Genomic DNA, 19712 nt, shown 5'->3' with positions numbered 1-19712 from the left:
AAGGGTGTTTGGCCCCGACGTCACTAGCCTAAAATAATCTTTGATCTCCAGTGTTTTTTGTTGTAAGTGTACATTTCGAGAAACAGTTGCGCCGAAAGATAACCACTCCTGGGGCAGCCAGTGTTGTATTCGATTCACCGACACTCGCCCGCGCATGTCACTTTGTTCACTGCTGCTTCGCTGCCTGTGTATTCTTTTAGTTGTCAGGAAATCACAAGCTCGTACCAATAAACTTGTTTTGCCTTCAAGACTGCTGCGTCGTCCTCGGCTACATGACATCTGGTATAAGTGCAGGGGATGCACCCTTTATGCTCCCTACCTCTGCAAGCCGCACAGCCGGTCCAACGAGAGGCATCCACTGACTACAAGCCCCAGCTGAAAGAAACCACTGGAGGTCCAATTGGACCAGTCCAGAACACCATTGGACCAAGTGGAACTGGAGTTGGTTGCTATTGCTTCAATGGTCTTTTGGACAGGTCTGATTGGACTTCCACTGGGTTTTTTTTTTTTTGCGGAAGGTGCACCCGAGTTTGGTCTCGTGCCAGAAGGACCCAACAGAACGACCACTGCAACCACCACCAGAGTGCAAGAAGCAATATCCCTAATCGTCTTGCAGCAGCCCCGGAAACAGCCATCGTTCTGGGGAGCCCCCACTGAAGACCTAGAAGAATGTTGGAGAGCATCCGGATCTTCAACAGATGGCACAGTGAAGAAACTTTGCGACATGTTTTCTTTTACTTAGGAGATGCAGCTGGAACTTGGTTCGAGCTGCAACTACGAGAGATCTTTGACTGACTGGACGCAATTGAGAAGTGAGTTCTTTGTAGACCTTCAATACGAGGTATTCATTGAAGCTCCGCTCCGAGATGGCGCCACCCGTCTCAGCACTCATCCGCCATGTCGTTGGTCGCCGACTCTCCTGTCGGTTGGTTGGTCGCCCGGGTCGCCCCGTACAGCCCTCCTGCTGCCGCATTGCTGGTGACAGCTCGAGTGTGACGAGCGGTATCGATATTGTTTTGCGTTCAGACTTTGTGGTTGTGATTACTGATAATTCCAGATGTTATTACATCAGATTGGTGTCGCACGTGGGTGTTATATCGTTTTGTGCCGTGATTACGCCACTGCTTGCGGCGTCGTGTCGCCGTATGACCATGGTGAACTGCGCTGTGTTCGGATGCAGCAACCATTCTAAAAAGAAGCCGGGGGATGAAACAGCTGCCTCGGTTGGATTTTTCGCCTTACCCCGGGTTGTGAAGAACCAATGCAAGCGGACGGAAGAAGTCACCGCTCGAAGAAGGGCAGAATGGTTGCGGCGTAGCAATCGCAAGGACGTGAACCCGAGCGCAACACAATACAAAGTTTGCGGGAAACACTTCGTTACAGGCAAGTGCATTGTAATCCACTTTGACACAATCTGGGTCGGACTCGGCCAGCATGTACGCCGGACGGTCTACAAATGAATTCATTTAACGACGGCTACGTTAAACATGTTACTGTGGCGTGAAATAACGCGGTGTCGCAGTCTTAACATCACAAACGCGCGCGCGCACAACTCCCAAACCGGAAGCGTTTACTACACAGACGTCGAGAACAGCCTCGTCCGCGCCTCGAGTAGCACTTCCAAGAGCGGTTACAAATGGTCGCTGGAGCTACCGCACTACTCCGCGGCCGGCGCCTGGCGCTCGGCACGCACCGTGCGGATATATATGGTACAAGAAGTTGTGCGGGTGGTTTCCGCGGAGGCGTCAGCGCGCCGCAGGCATGCGCGGCGCGTTATCGCTTGCAGAAAAACCAAAAAACGTTTCATGCGGTTCACGCTTTCGTCGCGCGCGAACTTGTTGCGTTCGGTAACTTCTAGGGTGCCTCCAACACTGGTTTCTCCTATTCTAAAACTGTGCGGGCAGGCCCCAAAGTGGTTTTCCCTGACTGGTACTACTTGATTGAAAAATTCCCTCACAATTTCCTGACTTTTCCTGGTTTTCCCGGTCGGTAGACACCCTGTTTATAGTAAGACCAGACAATAAGATCAGGCGTTCACCCTGAAGGGAGCTTGCTATTTTCTTGCTGTACAGTGCCGACTTCAGACACCCGGTCGTGCAGAGCATCATTCTCTGACACTCAAAGCTCACTGGCAATGCCAACTGCCATATTTTTGAAGGAGCGAGTGACTTTTTCTTTGAAAATGGCCAAGCATGCGCCGGCAACCCAGCACAAGACATCAAGCTTGGATGCCTTGGGCAGGTTTCCCTTGGATGCTTGCTGGTCCTGTTAAAGCAAGGCTTTACTTTACTAATCCTGCCGAGCGTTTTGCTGCTGCGGTACATTTGACCTTCATTTGACCAGAGCTGCGCATCCTATGACTCGCCCGGCCGAGCTCTGTGTTCGCCGCTGCAGCCACCACTGTCGGCTTGGCGCATGCGCTCTTCGCAGCTGGTGCGCGCCTGACTACGTGACTCATTACGTGCTTGTGAGCTTGGCCATGAGGGCCGTCTTCTCCGAGTGTTGCACCTAGCTTGAGGCTTTTAGCCGTCGGCATTAAGCGGCGTCTCCCACCCTACGGGTACCGCCCGGCAAGCTGTTTGGCTTGGAAAACACTGGAAACGGAACCACAACCACAGACAAAGGTAGGCTTTCAACAAATAGTGTAATAATTACAGCTAAATCAAAAGTAACCAAGTGAAACCAAGATTTAACCGAGCTAAGCCAAGCTTGCGATTTGCAAAGTCGGTATTAGCAGATCTAAGTTGCACCAATTTCTCACAAATGCTTCCCACACACTTTGGTATTTCCCATTCAGATGCATTACTTCTTACAAGTAGCACAGTTTAAAAGTGGACTTAACATAGTTTACTTTCAGCAGGACTCTACATGTTCAGTTAAATAGTTTCTTTGGCTAAATTGTTTTTTTAAGGATTCAACAAAAAGTATTTTATGCAATGCAAAAGTGCAATGAATATGCCTATAACAAAACATTTAAGCAAGGCCAACAGTGACTCAAGAGAAATGCACATGAACAAAAAGCCCACACCACAGTTTGCTACAGCATTCGTGATTGTGGGGCCACCTTTTCTCAGCTTTAGTGATCATGGGATGATTTGACTTAGTCACGAATTAGAGTTCCAGAACCCGGCCACCCATCCTGCAAGGAAAGCCCTCATTTAGTTTTCTAGAACCTTTAATGATCGAAGCAAGAATAAAACTAATGAAACAAGTCAGGCGTCAGCTTCCATACACACGAAGACAGAAGCTGGCCCGTGTATCTGTCATTCATTCTAGCAGTCGAAGCAGGCACCGCAGACGGTGAATATTCCTCACTGTCACCATCGGTCCAGCCCGGTGCTGTCACAGCTGTTTGGAGCTCTGTTAAATCGAGGCTGCCCAGTCAAGCTTGCCCATTCCCTTCCTGTGTTACTGCGCCTGACAGGCATCACTTACAGTGCCATGAACAAGTAAATCCACCTTCATTTGTGCTCGGGCCGTGTGGGACTGGAACTAATGAATTATGAAAAGAAAGTAACAGCGACTGAAACGACGAAACAGAAAGAAAAGACACGTTGTTTTCCCTTAAATATGCACCCGCTCGTCCAGTCTTTTGTTTTGCCTCGTCAATGACCCTACCTCGCAAGGCGACTGCACTTCAATCACACGACAGGCTGGGAAGAGGCTGGGAGCAGCAGCCTCTGGATGCACGAGCCGGGCTCGTATGGAGGTCTGGGTTGAGCAACTGCAAAGAATCCACCAAAGTTTCCATCCTCCGGTTGGTGAAGACTAGGCGTGTGACTCCCAATTTTACATTGGCTACGTATCTCGCAAATGTTCATTGGCATGCAGGTAGGGCGCTTATTTCATTCCAGCACCCGCCGTAGTGGTACAGTGGTTAAGGCGTTGCGCTGCTGAGCACGAGGTCGCGGGTTCGATTCCCGGCCGCGGCGGCTGCTTTTCTGATGGTGGCGGAAAGCAAAAACGCCCGTGTGTACGAGATTTCGGCGCACGTTAAAGATCCCCAGGCGGTCAAAATTATTCAGGAGCCCTCCATTACGGCGCGCCTCATCACCTGCGTTGCGTCGGCGCGTTAGCCCCTACAATCAATCAATTATTTCATTCCAGCGCAGCTTTTTCGGTGCTATCTGCAGACACATTCTGCAGACAAAGAATTTCCTGGACGCTTAGCATTGTGGCCTTTCAAATAGATGCGACAATGTGCTGCGCTGGCAAGTTTGCCACAGTGCTCTTGCCTAAACGCATGCGCAGTAAACAGTCAGAGGAAGCGCTTGGTGCTTTAAAGTGACTTCTGTTTAGGCAGCACCTCGACCTCTTGCTGGGACGGGAAAAACTTCATATTGGAAGTTTTTCACGGCCCCAAAAGCACAACTTGATCGAGAACTTGAACAAAAAGATTTAGTTAAAAAGCGGTTTTTCTGCAGGTTCGCCGTGTTATTTATAGGTACAGATTGGGAATTTTGAGTGTACATCTAAATTTACGTACGTTACTGAATTTAGGCTTGAATAGTAGGGGCTGAAGTACTGAGAAGAGTACCAGTTTTCTTGACATGTAAAATCTTAGCAACAAGCCTCAGAAATAGCCATTAAAGCTTACTCCGTCAAGAAAAGGTCCTGTGACATCCATAAGCGCTAATGTTAACCATATAAATAACAAGACAGTTACTGGGCCTGCCCATGTGATTTGATGCGAAAGCATGACGCCGTGAATTTTGGTGAATTTTCGCTTCTCACCTCTATTGGTCTCAGCGGGTACGCGGGTCATGCGCATGTGTGTGCACACAACTGGGATTACATGATTCGGCCGTGAAGTCGAGGGTTTGACGGAAACCCGTCTGGTCGGGAAACATGTTGGAGTAGAAGCGGAGACACCGACCAAAAGAAACTTAAAAACTTTAAAACAACAACAAGACGTTTCGGCTTCGTTACTGAAGCCTTGTTCACAATGAGGCGAATAAAAGTTCATGCACGCTTATTTTTCTTGAGCACGTGACGTAGGCAGCGTGTGTACGACGGGGGGAGGGATCCTTCATTTCGATTAAGTGTATGACTTGTCGTCTGTATTTCCAGAGATTCGAGATAGAGCCGCGATCTGAAGTTCCTTTCTTGGCCAATGATTGTGGAATTATCCTAAACAATCCCATGGCCCGTTGCACCCACGTGCTCGGCAAGAGCATTCGACGCCACACACTTGTTTTTTACATCGTTCTGGTGCTGCCGTAATCTCTGTTTGAAGTTACCCGATTCACCTATGTAAGCGAAATCGCAATCTGCGCAGATGGCGATTTGACTTTCAGCCCGCGTCCAACTGGGTTTGTTTCCGTTTCACGCCAGGAATGTCTGTCTTTTTCCAGTTGATGGTGCTTAAAATTCCTGGGCCATTGAACGGTGACAACTTCGGGTTTTTCGTCTCATTGTTATCTGCATAATAATGTAAGGGTTCGCTGTTCATATGGGGTTCATAGTTCATTAGCATTTTTTATTCCAACTTTTCGCACATAAACCGGGCAGATAGAGCGTGTGTGGTGCACTCTAGGTGAGTCGGACAAGCTGCTACACCATTTTAAAGAGACCATTCTCAAGAGCGCATGCAGTAGTCATTTAAAGGGTTGCTGGATCTTCCCGCACCCACACTTGGAAGCGAAAGAGGGTACCTCACTTACAATCATTTATTAGTGAAGCACTTCGCGTGTACAGAGGGCGTCTGTGAAAATTCAACAATAACCCAGATGAAAATTAGCTCCATTTTCTGGCTGGAAATGAGCATTTCCAGCCACATTTCCAGGATGATTTTTCAGTTCCAGCTTTAAACAGCAGTTTCTGGCTGGAAGCATAAACAGTCCAGGCTGGATGTAAGAATTTCCAGCCTTAACACCAATTTTTCCTGCCGGGAATTTTACGATCTGGCTGGAATTATTTCCAGCTGTAAACCATATTTCCCCAGCTGGCTGGAATGGGCATATCAATCCAGAAAATGACGATTTCTTGCTGGAAATTAATTTTTCTCTGGTCACTCCCCTCATTCAAAGCTATATCAATGCTACTTTTATCTGTAGAGATAATGTTAAAAAGGAATCATATTAGAAGGGGACAGCATGAATGAATTTTAGCAATTGTGTATTATGACTGCTCCAGAGGTTTAATTCACACAACTTGGGATCCTACATGTTCTTCCAAACTCTGAACTGGTGCAGTTGAATCAACCATGCTGTAATCTATACTTGCGTACCCTGGTGCAACTGTAGCTTTATAATTACCCCTCTCAGTCTACATTTACCCAGATATCTGGCAGCATTGAGTACAGGGCAGTTTCTTTGGAAGTTAACTTTTCCAAACAAAAGTAATTACTTCAATTACAATATGTGCAAGCGTACGCCGCAACGTTCTTCTCCCAACTTCCAAGTTTTCCGATTGAAAGAACACACAAGCTAGTACTTTACTGTATTACATTAGATTGTTTCTTGTTTTGATTCCTCAATGAAAATGAGCACTATACTGTGTAGCTGGAGGAGATCCAGCTGGTATCACACTGCTAACAATTATGCACAAGGTAACAGAAAAAGCAGTAAGCAGCAGCTCCATAATGCTCCCGCCCTAAATTGACATTTTCATCGGAAATACTGCCACCAACTTTCTCAGTTGTATTGCTGTCTCCTAGGCAGGGTTGAAAAGAAATGAACATTTTTGGCGCTGGCTGCTTAGATGACCAGTGTGCATTGATCTTTGCTTGTTGTTTTGGTTGTGCACTCATTACTGTGGATAAACAGGAATGGCATAAACTGCTAGCAGATGTTCAATGATTCAGCATTGCACATTCCTAAGGGTTTTTACGTTGGTGGCGCGTTTTTTTCTTAGAAAAGTGAAATTAAGGGGCTAGGAGAGCAGGCACGCATGAGCTGTCTATCTCAGGAAGAAGATTTATTAAACAGGCAGCAGTTTTGAATAAGTGACTGAATGTAAAGAATTCACAGAGCACACAAGTTCTCAGCACAAAGTAAAGTTTAACAGAGTAAAAGCTAGTGCACTACGATCAACTACAATACACGCAGTCAGGAAAATGTAAACCCCCAGCTGAGAATTAGCATTCACGCACCACACAGTTGTGCAAACAATTTTTCACAAATCAGGACCATTCTCCAACCATGCCATCATATCAGCAACACTGAAGATCAAGCCACAATGATCTGAGCAGTACAACCCTCTCTCTCTTATTCAAGATGGCCAGATGCAGTCTGAAACTTGCAACACAACAGGATGAGGAAGCAGTGTGCAGCCAGACAATGCAGAAAAACAATACAAATAGCCCAAGGCTTTTCATTTAACAGAAAGAGAAAAATATTTCAGAACGGTGGTGCAATGAAAATCACTCATAGCTCTGTAACTGGAGAAAAAAATGACTGGAGAAGCCAGTACGCACAAATATCTGAAAAAAACCAGGGACATGTTATCAACAACATAGCTATACAGGTGGAAAACACAAATAGCTCAAAAATGACAAAAACAGAAAAGGCACAGTAACAGCAGAGGATTTCCTGACAAGTGGTAAACAAACCCACAAAACAAAGCACACACTTCATTAAAATACATTTCTTAATAAGTAACAATAAGTTGGCTACCATGAGTCAAAGTTTCTTAAGAATGAAGATATGCCCTTATGCAATAATTCATGACCACTGATAGCTGTTCACCAGGTCACAAAAAAAATCCCTGCCAGCAATGGAGAGGTGCGCACAAGGTCAAGCATTGTGGTCTATTTCATACAACCTTAGACGTTTCGTGCGCCGAGCTTCATTTATGTGTGCACATGGCTGCAGAGGTTTGGTGCCATACACGTGTGCCAAAATGAAAAACCTTTCTGTGCCACTCGCCTCTCTAGCCCGAAATATTCTTTCTGCTTTGGTGCGAATGCCCCCTGGCAGCAGTACTGCTGTGCTGTCAATGCGCACATGTCGGTCATATTTGGTGGAGCAAATAATAGCACCACTGACATTCAACCTCCTGAACTCTGTAACTTCGCTACCATGCAACTGCACATGCTCAGAAATAAGGGTGACCTCTACTGCTTCTGCCTTTCCTAGTGGAGTAAGGTCGCCAGTGGGATTTGTTTTTTTTCCCATGAGTGCAAGGGCATGATCCGACGCTGAAGCCTTCATGGCAGAAAAGCTGATTTGTAGGAGCAGTCGCGTTGCTATTTGTAAGGCAACACCATTTGCTGAGGTCACTAGCTTCTGAAGTCGGCCTATGTTTGTTTCAAATGTGAAACAGGAGTGTGCCCACAATGGGCCAAACAGCAGAACAGACTTCGGCAAGTGCAGCAGTTGATGAACGTTGTACGTCATTTCCTGATCATGATACAGGAACTGCATGCCAACAACAAACTGAGTTAGAAGCCGTGTAGATTGGTCGATGTCCGACTTCGTGACAGTGTCTTTAAGCAGCAGGTACACTCCAGCCACAAAAAGGCTCCAGTGGTCTAGGTAGGTGTCATCAAGCACACCACTGAGGCAGGGCACACTGTAATACAGCAACCAACACTGCCACTCTGACGCTTTCCAGTTGCTGCGTGCTAGTAGGGATCGTGGCTGGCGATTAAAACACTCCGGCATGCGGATTGAGCACAGTCTTTCGTCTAAAAAGTCTACTTGAGACTTTTTGCCAATGTAGAACCCTGGTTCCGAGTCATCAAGCTCCTTTGAACTCTTCGGCTTGTGCAGGCGATCGGAAAACCAAATGTCAGCCAATTGACGTGCTACACCCAAAAGCACACAGTGCATATAATCTGGGCACCATGACCAGACAGCAGCAAATCCATCCAAGTTTATTAAGGGGCATGGCCCCTTAACTCCTCGTATTGTCTGATCTTCATTGTAGGCGGTTGTCATGTCTTCAACGACTTCACCATCAGTTCGGTCAGGGTAAGGCTCGTCTACGCAGTACTTCACAATGCCTAAATTGGAAGATGAAAAAAAAATCCATGCTTTAATTTTGTAATATGCACAACCATCTTGAAAAATTTGCCGCCAAAAACTTCTACACATTGGCTTAACATATATAGGGAAGGAGGCGGTACCAAAATAGGAAATGGGGCAGTGTTCATCAGTTTTCATGGTACTTTTGGCAGCCATTTCTTGACAAATGCACGCTTTCCGTAGCTACCTGCTGAGGAAAGAACCACTGACATGCTTTTGTGTACTGAGCAATATCATCAGTGACAGCCCATTCTGCGAAAAGCGTGAGTCTACTAAGGTTGCAAGCTAAATTTTGCTCTGTGGACTTAGTTTACAAATATATAGTACCTTTAACACAAGTCAACAACAGGCAGCCCTTAAGAACTTTCGTGCTAAAACTTCGCTATGACAACTTGAATGAAACAATAGAGAATTTACCTCCAACCTTGGTGCCAGGATGGTAGCACCAGCTGCAGCCGTAGAAGCCGTTGAATTGCTTCACATTCTGCATTGCTGCCCTAGCTGGTGCATCCGCGCAGCAACAGATACAGAACACCTGCACACAAAGTATAGAATCAGTGATAAGAACGCTACACGGTCAGGCCTGAAACATACAATAAAGCAAAAATAGAAAGAACTTGCCTTGGAATGCACACATCCATTCAGGGACGTCCAGATGACCCCAGTTCTGTTGAGCTCCTCCATCTCATCCACGAAAGCTTGAAGGAGCAGAGTCATATCTGGATGTGACTTGCCATCATAGGCGTGCGCAGAGTTCTCGATTTGGGGGGAGCAAAGTCTTATCGCGGCGCTCCCCCCCCCCCTCCCCTACAGCAACTCCCGACCTCTATCCACTGAAGGCCTATTTTTATTTATTTTTATTTTTTTATTTGTGAATACCCTCAGTGTGAATACATTGAAGAGGGGAGTGGGGTACGAAATAAAACAATAACAAAACGTAGCAGCGTAAGTACAAAATATGTCACAATAGACATTGTACAGTGGCTCAAATTGCACGTACACGAGATAACAACAGCAAAAAGGTGTTTATACAACGCACGCCGCTTTGTTAAAAATAAGGTTACACAACGGTATTATGAAGAGCAGCATTAAACAACTCGGAATGAACGATTGCAGTAATGTCACGGGGAAGGTGGTTCCAGTCTTTTGACGTTGACGGGATAAATGATTTAGAAAAAGTTGTTGTACGGCATGAAATTTGGCCTACTTTGTGGGAGTGGTCAAGACGTGAAGACAGATATGACGGTGGGGTTATAAGAAAGTCGTGAAGGGTATCATGATAAAAGATTTTATGGAAAAGGCAGAGCCGAGCGATTTTACGACGCGTGGTGAGCAATGGCAGTCCCAAGTTCAATTTCATTGTAGACACACTGGATGCTCGCTGATAATTTGAAAGAATGAAACGCGCAGAGTTGTTTTGTATCATTTCTAGTTGATGAACAAGTATTTCTATGTGAGGATCCCATATCGATGAGGCGTACTCGAGTTGGCTGCGGACAATGGATTTGTAAAAAAGTAGCTTGATAGATGAAGGAGCAGACTGAAAGTTTCGTTTAAGATAACCGAGCATACGATTTGCTTTGTTGGTGATGAAATCAATATGTTTTTTCTAGGAAAGATCAGTTGTTATATGAAGGCCGAGATATTTGTACGATGGGACTGATTCAAGAGCAATGTGATCCAGGTGATACGAGGGTGGGATTGTCGAAAGACGTGAAACGCGCATGAATTTACATTTTTTAACGTTTAGCTTCATCTGCCACGTGTTACACCAGTTGGAAATGACATTGATGTCACTTTGAAGAGCATGAATGTCGTCATTAGTTGTTATTTCTCGGAAAAAAACACAATCATCGGCAAATAAATGAATCGAAGAGGAAACGCAGTTAGGTAGGTCGTTTATGTAAATAAGAAAAAGTAAAGGGCCGAGGACTGTTCCTTGAGGGACGCCTGATATTACGGGGGCAAGCGATGAGCTAACGTCGTTAGCTGTGACAAACTGTTGGCGATTAGTAAGGAAACTTTCAAGCCACTTTAATACGTTAGTTTCAATTCCAATATTGCGGAGTTTTAGTAGAAGTAACCGATGAGAGACCTTATCAAAAGCTTTTGCAAAATCTAAAAAAATGCAGTCTGCGAAAGAACGACGGTCAAGAATAGCATGAAGTTTGTGAGTGAATAGGTGCAGTTGCGTCTCACAAGAGAATGTTTTGCGGAAGCCATGCTGGGATGGGTGAAAAAATGAGTTGGACTCGAGGAAGTTGCAGATGTGCGAATATATTATATGCTCAAGAATTTTGCACGGCACGCTAGTGATGGAAATGGGTCTGTAGTTTAAGGGTGAATGCTTATCTCCAGATTTGAACGCTGGTACCACCTTTCCGATTTTGAAATCATCTGGTAATTCGCCGGTGTCCAAAGATTGCTGAAAGATTTTAGCAAACAGAATGGAACAACATACATTGGTGTTTTTTATAAATTTAGGACTTATACCATCAACGCCAAACGCCCCCGATGTTTTAATAGAATTAATAATCTTAGAAATACCACCGGTGTCAATTATTATTGGATACATAGGCACATATGTATTGCGCGGAAACTCTGGTAGTTGCGAACATGACGGCTTTGTAAACGAATCAGAAAACACACTGTTTAATACGGTTGAGCATTCTTTGTCGCCAATTGGTTCACCTTTAGGGCTTGTAAGAACTATTCTATTGTTTTCGGGGGGGTTGAGAACATTCCAAAATTTTTTGGTGTTATTAAGCAACATGCTTGGTAACGTGTTTTTAAGGAAATCCTTTTTTGCGGTTTGAACCGCTGAAACGTACGCTTCTGCAGCTGCGCGGTACAAAGTCCACCGGTGTTGGCTTTGGGATTTTTTCGCCAGGCGATACAAGCGTTTTTTTCTGTTTGAAAGCCGTCGAATATGGGCGTTGTACCAGGGCGCTTTAGGGTTGTACGAGATTACGCGTGCAGGAACGAAACGGTGGGTCAGCTCAAGGATTTTGTTTTTGACTAAACACCAGTTATATTCTACAGAGTGGTTCTCAAAACCTGTCAAATACGTCGTCAGGAAAGTGTGTAGCTCGTCATTGATTTTGGCGAAATCCGCGTTCCGGTAATCACTTAAAATTTTGGTTGTTCTAGTAAGCTTTTTTACTGGAATTGAAATAGAAAAATTCAGTAATGAATGATCACTCAACTTAGGCATGAACGTTATCGGAGAGCACAAGTCTGGGCAAGTTGTAAGAACTAGATCTAATAAGTTTGAGCTTGTGGGGGTTGTCCGAGTAGGTTGGTCTACTATTTGTGTTAGGTTAAATGTGGAGCATAAATTTATGAATTCCTCACAAATGGAAGAGACTGGGTTTGAATGTGGCGTCGGTTCGGTCCACGTAATCCCAGAGAGGTTAAAATCACCCAATAGAAAGAGGGGGACTGAAGGATAACGGGTTATTACAGAATTTATGGTGTCGTGAAGCTCTGCGGCAAAAGAGGAGGAGGCATTTGGCGGTCGATAGCATACGGCCAAGATAAAGCGGCGATGGGATAGTTTTACGGATACCCAGACTATTTCTAGATTTGTCGGAATATTGAGGGCAAAGGACTCAAACTGTTTATTTATCGCAACAAGCACGCCCCCACCTTGCCTCGCTTCTCTATCGCAGCGATAAATGTGAAACGTGCTGGGTGTTTCGAAGATTTCAGAGTCACGTATATTACGGTGAAGCCATGTTTCCGTTAAAGCAACGATATTTGCGGAACGTGAATTGATTGCCGCGGAAAGTTCTGTACGCCTTTTTAGTACAATTCTAATGTTCGTAAACAGAACAGAAACATCCTGAAATGAGGATTGTGTAGCCACACCCCTCGCCAACCGTTATTGCGATGTGTTTTTTGTGTTAGAAGTGCTGGCTACTGGATCCCAATGCTGGGTGGAGGATATGTCAGAGGATTTTGGCTGTGTTGGTGCAAGGGATTTAGTATCTGAAGCATGAGAAATCGTCCCGGATTCGACGACTTCGGCCATCAACGGATCATACGAGTAGTATTTCCCGTTCAATAATAGTTTTCTGTATTTCAATTTAAAGGAAGGGGTACCGGGCTGGGATTTCGCGAATTCGATTAGCTTTTTGTGAGCTATGCGCGTTCCAGGCGAGTAGTCTTCGCTAACACTCACATCCAGTTCTTTGAGCTTTGGTTTTGCTTGAAAAATTTTATCTCTTGTTTTGAAACTAGCGAATTTCACAATTAAAGGACGACACTTTGCCTCATGAAACTGCCCGAGTCGATGCGCACGTTCAATGCAGCTATCGTCGATGTGAGTATCGGGACATGACGATAAGAGTTCTAATATTTTTTTCTCGCTTTCGGCCCAACTTTCGTTTTCATCGGGAATTCCATGAAACAGCAGGTTGTCGCGTCTGGCCCTGTCCTCTTGCTCATCAACACGATTTTGCAAAAGTACGTTTTGTTCCTGAAGCTCTTTTATCGTACGATCCGCTGACTTTACCACTCCGCTGTTTTCTTCTAGATTTTGAATTTTTTCTTCAGCAATGGTCAGCCTGTTCCCGAAGCTAGCTAAAGAAGACTCAATGTTTCGTTGGCTGTTGCGAATTTCTGCCACACCTTTTTTTAATTCTTCGTGGCTAGCTGTTATGGCCGATGACTGTGCCTGAAGTTGTTTTAGAATTTGTAACATTTCACTGCTTTCGTCTAGTTCGGCCGATGAGTCACTCTCGGAGGGGTTAGGAAGTTTGCTTTTTTGTGAGGGCACCTTCTTCTGAGGACCGGGGTTGGCTTCTATATCCCCAGCCATTAATAAAAGAATGCCAGTGTTAAGGCAGTCAGACAAAACTTCACAAAATACCCGTGGGCACGGGAGCAGCAAAAGACAGAGCTTGTCACTCTTTCTAGCATACAGTGAAGTACAGTTACGCACCTGAACGAAGAACGAGATTGGATTTTGAGCCATTGCGGCCCGTCCGCTGCAACCGTGCCCACTGGTGAATTCCAAGAAGGACCGCTCTTTTGAAGCTGGCGCTGCTGGGGCTGTTGATGACGATGAAGCGCTCGGGCAAGGGAAGCGAACATCGACGGAAGAAGTCGTAAGCACGATGAATTCCGTCACTGGAACACGGTGCGCAGACTGGAGTGGTTTGGCGGGAACCGTGACTTGCAGCTGGTAACCCACGCAGGCGTAGAAGGGCGGCGTGCCAAAAGTCAGGATCGGCAGCATCACCTGAACGAAGAACGAGAGTGGATTTTGAGCCATTGCGGCCCGTCCGCTGCAACCGTGCCCACTGGTGAATTCCAAGAAGGACCGCTCTTTTGAAGCTGGCGCTGCTGGGGCTGTTGATGACGATGAAGCGCTCGGGCAAGGGAAGCGAACATCGACGGAAGAAGTCGTAAGCACGATGAATTCCGTCACTGGAACACGGTGCGCAGACTGGAGTGGTTTGGCGGGAACCGTGACTTGCAGCTGGTAACCCACGCAGGCGTAGAAGGGCGGCGTGCCAAAAGTCAGGATCGGCAGCATCACCTGAACGAAGAACGAGAGTGGATTTTGAGCCATTGCGGCCCGTCCGCTGCAACCGTGCCCACTGGTGAATTCCAAGAAGGACCGCTCTTTTGAAGCTGGCGCTGCTGGGGCTGTTGATGACGATGAAGCGCTCGGGCAAGGGAAGCGAACATCGACGGAAGAAGTCGTAAGCACGATGAATTCCGTCACTGGAACACGGTGCGCAGACTGGAGTGGTTTGGCGGGAACCGTGACTTGCAGCTGGTAACCCACGCAGGCGTAGAAGGGCGGCGTGCCAAAAGTCAGGATCGGCAGCATCACCTGAACGAAGAACGAGAGTGGATTTTGAGCCATTGCGGCCCGTCCGCTGCAACCGTGCCCACTGGTGAATTCCAAGAAGGACCGCTCTTTTGTAGCTGGCGCTGCTGGGGCTGTTCATGACGATGAAGCGCTCGGGCAAGGGAAGCGAACATCGACGGAAGAAGTCGTAAGCACGATGAATTCCGTCACTGGAACACGGTGCGCAGACTGGAGTGGTTTGGCGAGAACCGTGACTTGCAGCTGGTAACCCACGCAGGCGTAGAAGGGCGGCGTGCCAAAAGTCAAGATCGGCAGCATAACCTGAACGAAGAACGAGAGTGGATTTTGAGCCATTGCGGCCCGTCCGCTGCAACCGTGCCCACTGGTGAATTCCAAGAAGGACCGCTCTTTTGTAGCTGGCGCTGCTGGGGCTGTTGATGACGATGAAGCGCTCGGGCAAGGGAAGCGAACATCGACGGAAGAAGTCGTAAGCACGATGAATTCCGTCACTGGAACACGGTGCGCAGACTGGAGTGGTTTGGCGGGAACCGTGACTTGCAGCTGGTAACCCACGCAGGCGTAGAAGGGCGGCGTGCCAAAAGTCAGGATCGGCAGCATCACCTGAACGAAGAACGAGAGTGGATTTTGAGCCATTGCGGCCCGTCCGCTGCAACCGTGCGCACTGGTGAATTCCAAGAAGGACCGCTCTTTTGAAGCTGGCGCTGCTGGGGCTGTTGATGACGATGAAGCGCTCGGGCAAGGGAAGCGAACATCGACGGAAGAAGTCGTAAGCACGATGAATTCCGTCACTGGAACACGGTGCGCAGACTGGAGTGGTTTGGCGGGAACCGTGACTTGCAGCTGGTAACCCACGCAGGCGTAGAAGGGCGGCGTGCCAAAAGTCAGGATCGGCAGCATCACCTGAACGAAGAACGAGAGTGGATTTTGAGCCATTGCGGCCCGTCCGCTGCAACCGTGCCCACTGGTGAATTCCAAGAAGGACCGCTCTTTTGAAGCTGGCGCTGCTGGGGCTGTTGATGACGATGAAGCGCTCGGGCAAGGGAAGCGAACATCGACGGAAGAAGTCGTAAGCACGATGAATTCCGTCACTGGAACACGGTGCGCAGACTGGAGTGGTTTGGCGGGAACCGTGACTTGCAGCTGGTAACCCACGCAGGCGTAGAAGGGCGGCGTGCCAAAAGTCAGGATCGGCAGCATCACCTGAACGAAGAACGAGAGTGGATTTTGAGCCATTGCGGCCCGTCCGCTGCAACCGTGCCCACTGGTGAATTCCAAGAAGGACCGCTCTTTTGTAGCTGGCGCTGCTGGGGCTGTTGATGACGATGAAGCGCTCGGGCAAGGGAAGCGAACATCGACGGAAGAAGTCGTAAGCACGATGAATTCCGTCACTGGAACACGGTGCGCAGACTGGAGTGGTTTGGCGGGAACCGTGACTTGCAGCTGGTAACCCACGCAGGCGTAGAAGGGCGGCGTGCCAAAAGTCAGGATCGGCAGCATCACCTGAACGAAGAACGAGAGTGGATTTTGAGCCATTGCGGCCCGTCCGCTGCAACCGTGCCCACTCACTGCAACCGTCCGCTGCAACCGTGCCCGTCCGCTGCAACCGTGCCCACTAGCGGTCCGAACGCAGTGCAAAGAGGGATAGTTATAAAATTTTTATTTCAATGCGATGGAATTGTAACACACAAAATATTTCTGAGAAGAAATTTTTACTTTCATGTGTTACATCGGCAAGGTATCGGACAAATTTGGCGCCCCCCTTCAGATGATTAGGGGGGGCGGCCGCCCCCCCTGCCCCCCCTGTTCGCACGCCTATGCTTGCCATACCAAAGGAATGGCATCATCACGTTGGCCCAGCGCAGCAAAGGGGGGAGTTCATTCAGGAGGGCTTGCACAGGCCATATACTGTACGTTGATGACTTGAAAACTGGGCTCCCATCCGAATTCAAGGTCAGGGTCAAGTCAGTGGGAGATACTCCTCTCTGACAGCGCACAGACTGATAGTGGTGTCCATCAGTAACGTCGTTCATTCCTGAACTACCAACGTTGTGGGAAGGTTTGCCTAAAGTTGTGGCTACAGCATCGCTGACGGTTTTGCTCGAAAGTAGCGAGCCAAGCTGTTTCTTCAAAGGCAGACCAACGAAAAAGCTTCCCGAACGCACAAGCTTCCGCCCCACGTACTCTTTGCCGCACTGTCCACACGTGACTTCCAGCTGCTGGCGTTCTTCGACGCTGCCGGTGGCTTTGGCTAGGAGAGCCATGCAGTCCTCACAATAAAAATGAAAGACTAGATCACCCAAGTCGACGCCGCAAAACTTCTTCAATAGGTATTTGCTTTCGGGAAATGCTTTTTGCCCAATGAGGTTGTTGAACAGCTTTTGCACAGCTTCGATTGCCATCCAAGAGAGCCCGAACCGGATCGCGACGTCTAAGAGCATTGTGTACGCGTCACCGCGCGTGAAAGCCGAATCTTCGGTGAACGGCTTCAAGAGCTCCTTGGCTTCGAAGATCGGGGTTGTGCTTTCTTGTTCAGACTGGAGTGATGCTGCTGGAGTTTCATCTACGTCGTTTGCGTCATCCTCCGCGTCGAATGTCTCCGGTACAGGCAGCGGTGCCTCCGGAGCAGGTGATCCCGGATCGTCAGACAGCTCGTCCCAGTCGTCATACAGAGGACTTCCTTCTACACAGTCTTTGCTGGATTGTGCAAAGTCCTCGCTTGCTCGCCCAGAATCTTCGTTTGCTGGCGCAAATCCCTGACTACCGGGACTCGGGGGTGGCAGTGCGCGATTTGCGGCGTTGACAGCACTTGCATTGTTACACATACGCCACCGCGTTGCCCTCGGAATGGGGGCACTGGAACCAGTGTCAAGATAGGTTTTCCGCCTTTTCGGTGGCCCCATGCTTTGCGCACAGCGTGTACAATGATGGTTGTGTATTCTAAATAAAGCGACACGGAAAGAAACTCGATCGGCGTTGGTGTGCCGACGAACAGGCGGGACCCAACAACTGCCAGTCTAGCTTGGCTTGGCGGCTTCGCTGGCTTCGCTTGCTTGCATTTCATTGCATAAAAAAATGTCGGGAAAATGTCGCACTACTTTTTCGTGAACCACAAATATTTTAAGTGCGAATGCACTTTATAAGCGACCCCAAACCATCCACCGCCGGCGGCGGCGGCGGCGGCGGCGTCCGCAGTGCTCCTCTATATTTAAAAAAGAAACAGCATCCGGCGCCAGGTTTCGATCCGAGGACTTTGCGGCCGCAGCGCGACGCTCTACCGACCAAGCCACGGATGCGACGCTGATATCAGTGTTAGTGACGCGCCTTATATCTTTAACGCATTCAAACTACGTCGTCAGCGGCGTGCGTTGGCGACTCAGCGGCGTTATCGCGGCTTGATAACTGCGTGGTGTACACGTGATACTACAAACCCGATGGAAGAGATGGAAGACAAGGCGGCGAGGCGGTGGGCTGCGGGGGCCGAGCGCAAGCGCCGCAAGCGGGCCGACAACCGTGCATTCGCACTTTCACATTCTCCCCCTCGGGGAAATGCGGGGGAATTTTTTGGTTTTAATAATATATTGTGCTATAAATAAAAATAAACTATTAAAACACGTAGGTGAAATAATAATACGGCAGTTCTGACCATGCTTGTCTACTGGAACACATATCAACCTAGGGGGCGGTGCTCACGCTTACAAGTGCGTTCAGCGTTCAACAGGTTCAGGCGCGTCTTTTTCCAAGCTGTGGTCGTCGTGGTCACCCTAGTATTGCGTATTGTATTATCAGGGTTTAATCGTTTGGCGTGCTGGGGCGGTATCGCTCCGCTTTCAAAGAAAGCATGTATGCGCTCGTGCGCTTCGTCGAAGACATCGACAATAGGTTGCATGAGATACCAGTCGAGGACATACTGGATTTTGACCCGCGCGACGAGAACGACTTCGACAACAGAGCTACCTACACAGCCCTATGGGAAGACCCCACGAACGAGGAAAATAGTGGGGAGTATGTCGTGCAAATACTCCTACTCGCAGGTGTGTGCACATTTTTGTTGATTTAACTGGATCTTCGAATTTTACGCCTACTTATGCTTTTGGCAATGTGTGTTTGAATGTTCGAAGTTACATGTCTAGCCCTAACGCTGCTCTGCTGGTGGCGCTGTGCGGAAATCACTGCCACAATGAAGTATTGGGGTGCTTCGATTATCAGTCACCGTATCACCATGTTATGTACTCAAAAAAGCAATCCTGCATTCGTTTTTCCACATGTATTTAGCGCTAGGGGTATCCGTGGGCTACCCGCAGACTTCCGCGCTGGGTCTTGGACTGTAAATCGAACAATTCCACTAGTGACAGTTGGCCAAAAGCGATCGTTTTCAATTACGGAACGGGTGGTTTGGTACATGGGGTGCGCTTGATTGTTCTGCGGACTGTCCGTTCTGCGGACTGTCCGAGAGGCATCTGCTTATAACGCGTGGATTGAGATTGCTTGTGTCCGGGCATGTGTGACCATTATAGGCATAACTTGTTTCTCCACTTGCCTGTTTTTCTATCACACCTTTTAAAAGTCCGATCTGTTATTTTTTTTTTTGTTTTTATGCAGCCACGGCAGAAGACATGGCGATGAAGCGGCGTACGAAGCGAGCTCCCATTCCGCGCATTAATGCTTCTGACCTTGAGGATGAAAATGACGATGAGGCAGCAGCTGCGCGGAAAAACGCAAGACAGGTGACCTGATTTTCCAAAAGGCCAAAGTATTTGTGCCATATCTGAATGTGTATTCCATTTTCACCTATTTCTTTAGTTTTTATTTGAGTACTTTTATATTGCAGGACCAAAAAAAACGTTGCAATCAGGCCGCTGCAAAAAAGCGGCAATTTCAAGCCGTTTTGGAACAGCACA

At 47.8% G+C, this 19712-nt stretch overlaps 2 protein-coding genes across 2 annotated transcripts in view; one reads left to right on the top strand and one right to left on the bottom strand.

The window, feature by feature from the left end:
• The window catches only part of LOC144158244 (uncharacterized), a gene marked incomplete in the record, with an annotated part of 583448 nt that overhangs the window by 155087 nt on the left and 408649 nt on the right, over window positions 1-19712 (top strand).
• Window positions 602-17714, bottom strand: LOC144159737 (uncharacterized). Its single transcript, XM_077691436.1, has 5 exons — window positions 16630-17714; window positions 9591-9696; window positions 9387-9504; window positions 7989-8947; window positions 602-661 (listed from the first exon to the last, which is right to left on the bottom strand). The coding sequence occupies exons 1-5, from the start codon at window positions 17712-17714 to the stop codon at window positions 602-604; spliced, it is 2328 nt and encodes a 775-aa protein (XP_077547562.1).

The sequence above is a fragment of the Haemaphysalis longicornis genome, unplaced genomic scaffold, assembly GCF_048455015.1.
Source record: "Haemaphysalis longicornis isolate Haplotype H1 unplaced genomic scaffold, Haemaphysalis longicornis Haplotype H1 scaffold_10, whole genome shotgun sequence".
NCBI lineage: Eukaryota > Metazoa > Arthropoda > Arachnida > Ixodida > Ixodidae > Haemaphysalis > Haemaphysalis longicornis.
This window is presented reverse-complemented; position numbering and strand designations above follow the sequence as displayed.

What these genes read in the sequence shown, in the direction of transcription:
- LOC144159737 (XM_077691436.1), bottom strand. Translation starts at nt 17,714, where the DNA reads ATGGGGCCACCGAAAAGGCGGAAAACCTATCTTGACACTGGTTCCAGT. An exon ending in TTCCTTTGGTATGGCAAGCA is followed by an intron (nt 9,697 to 16,629) that starts TAGGCGTGCGAA and finishes TGATGGCAAGTC; the next exon opens with ACATCCAGATATGACTCTGC. An exon ending in TCCTGGCACCAAGGTTGGAG is followed by an intron (nt 8,948 to 9,386) that starts GTAAATTCTCTA and finishes CTTCCAATTTAG; the next exon opens with GCATTGTGAAGTACTGCGTA.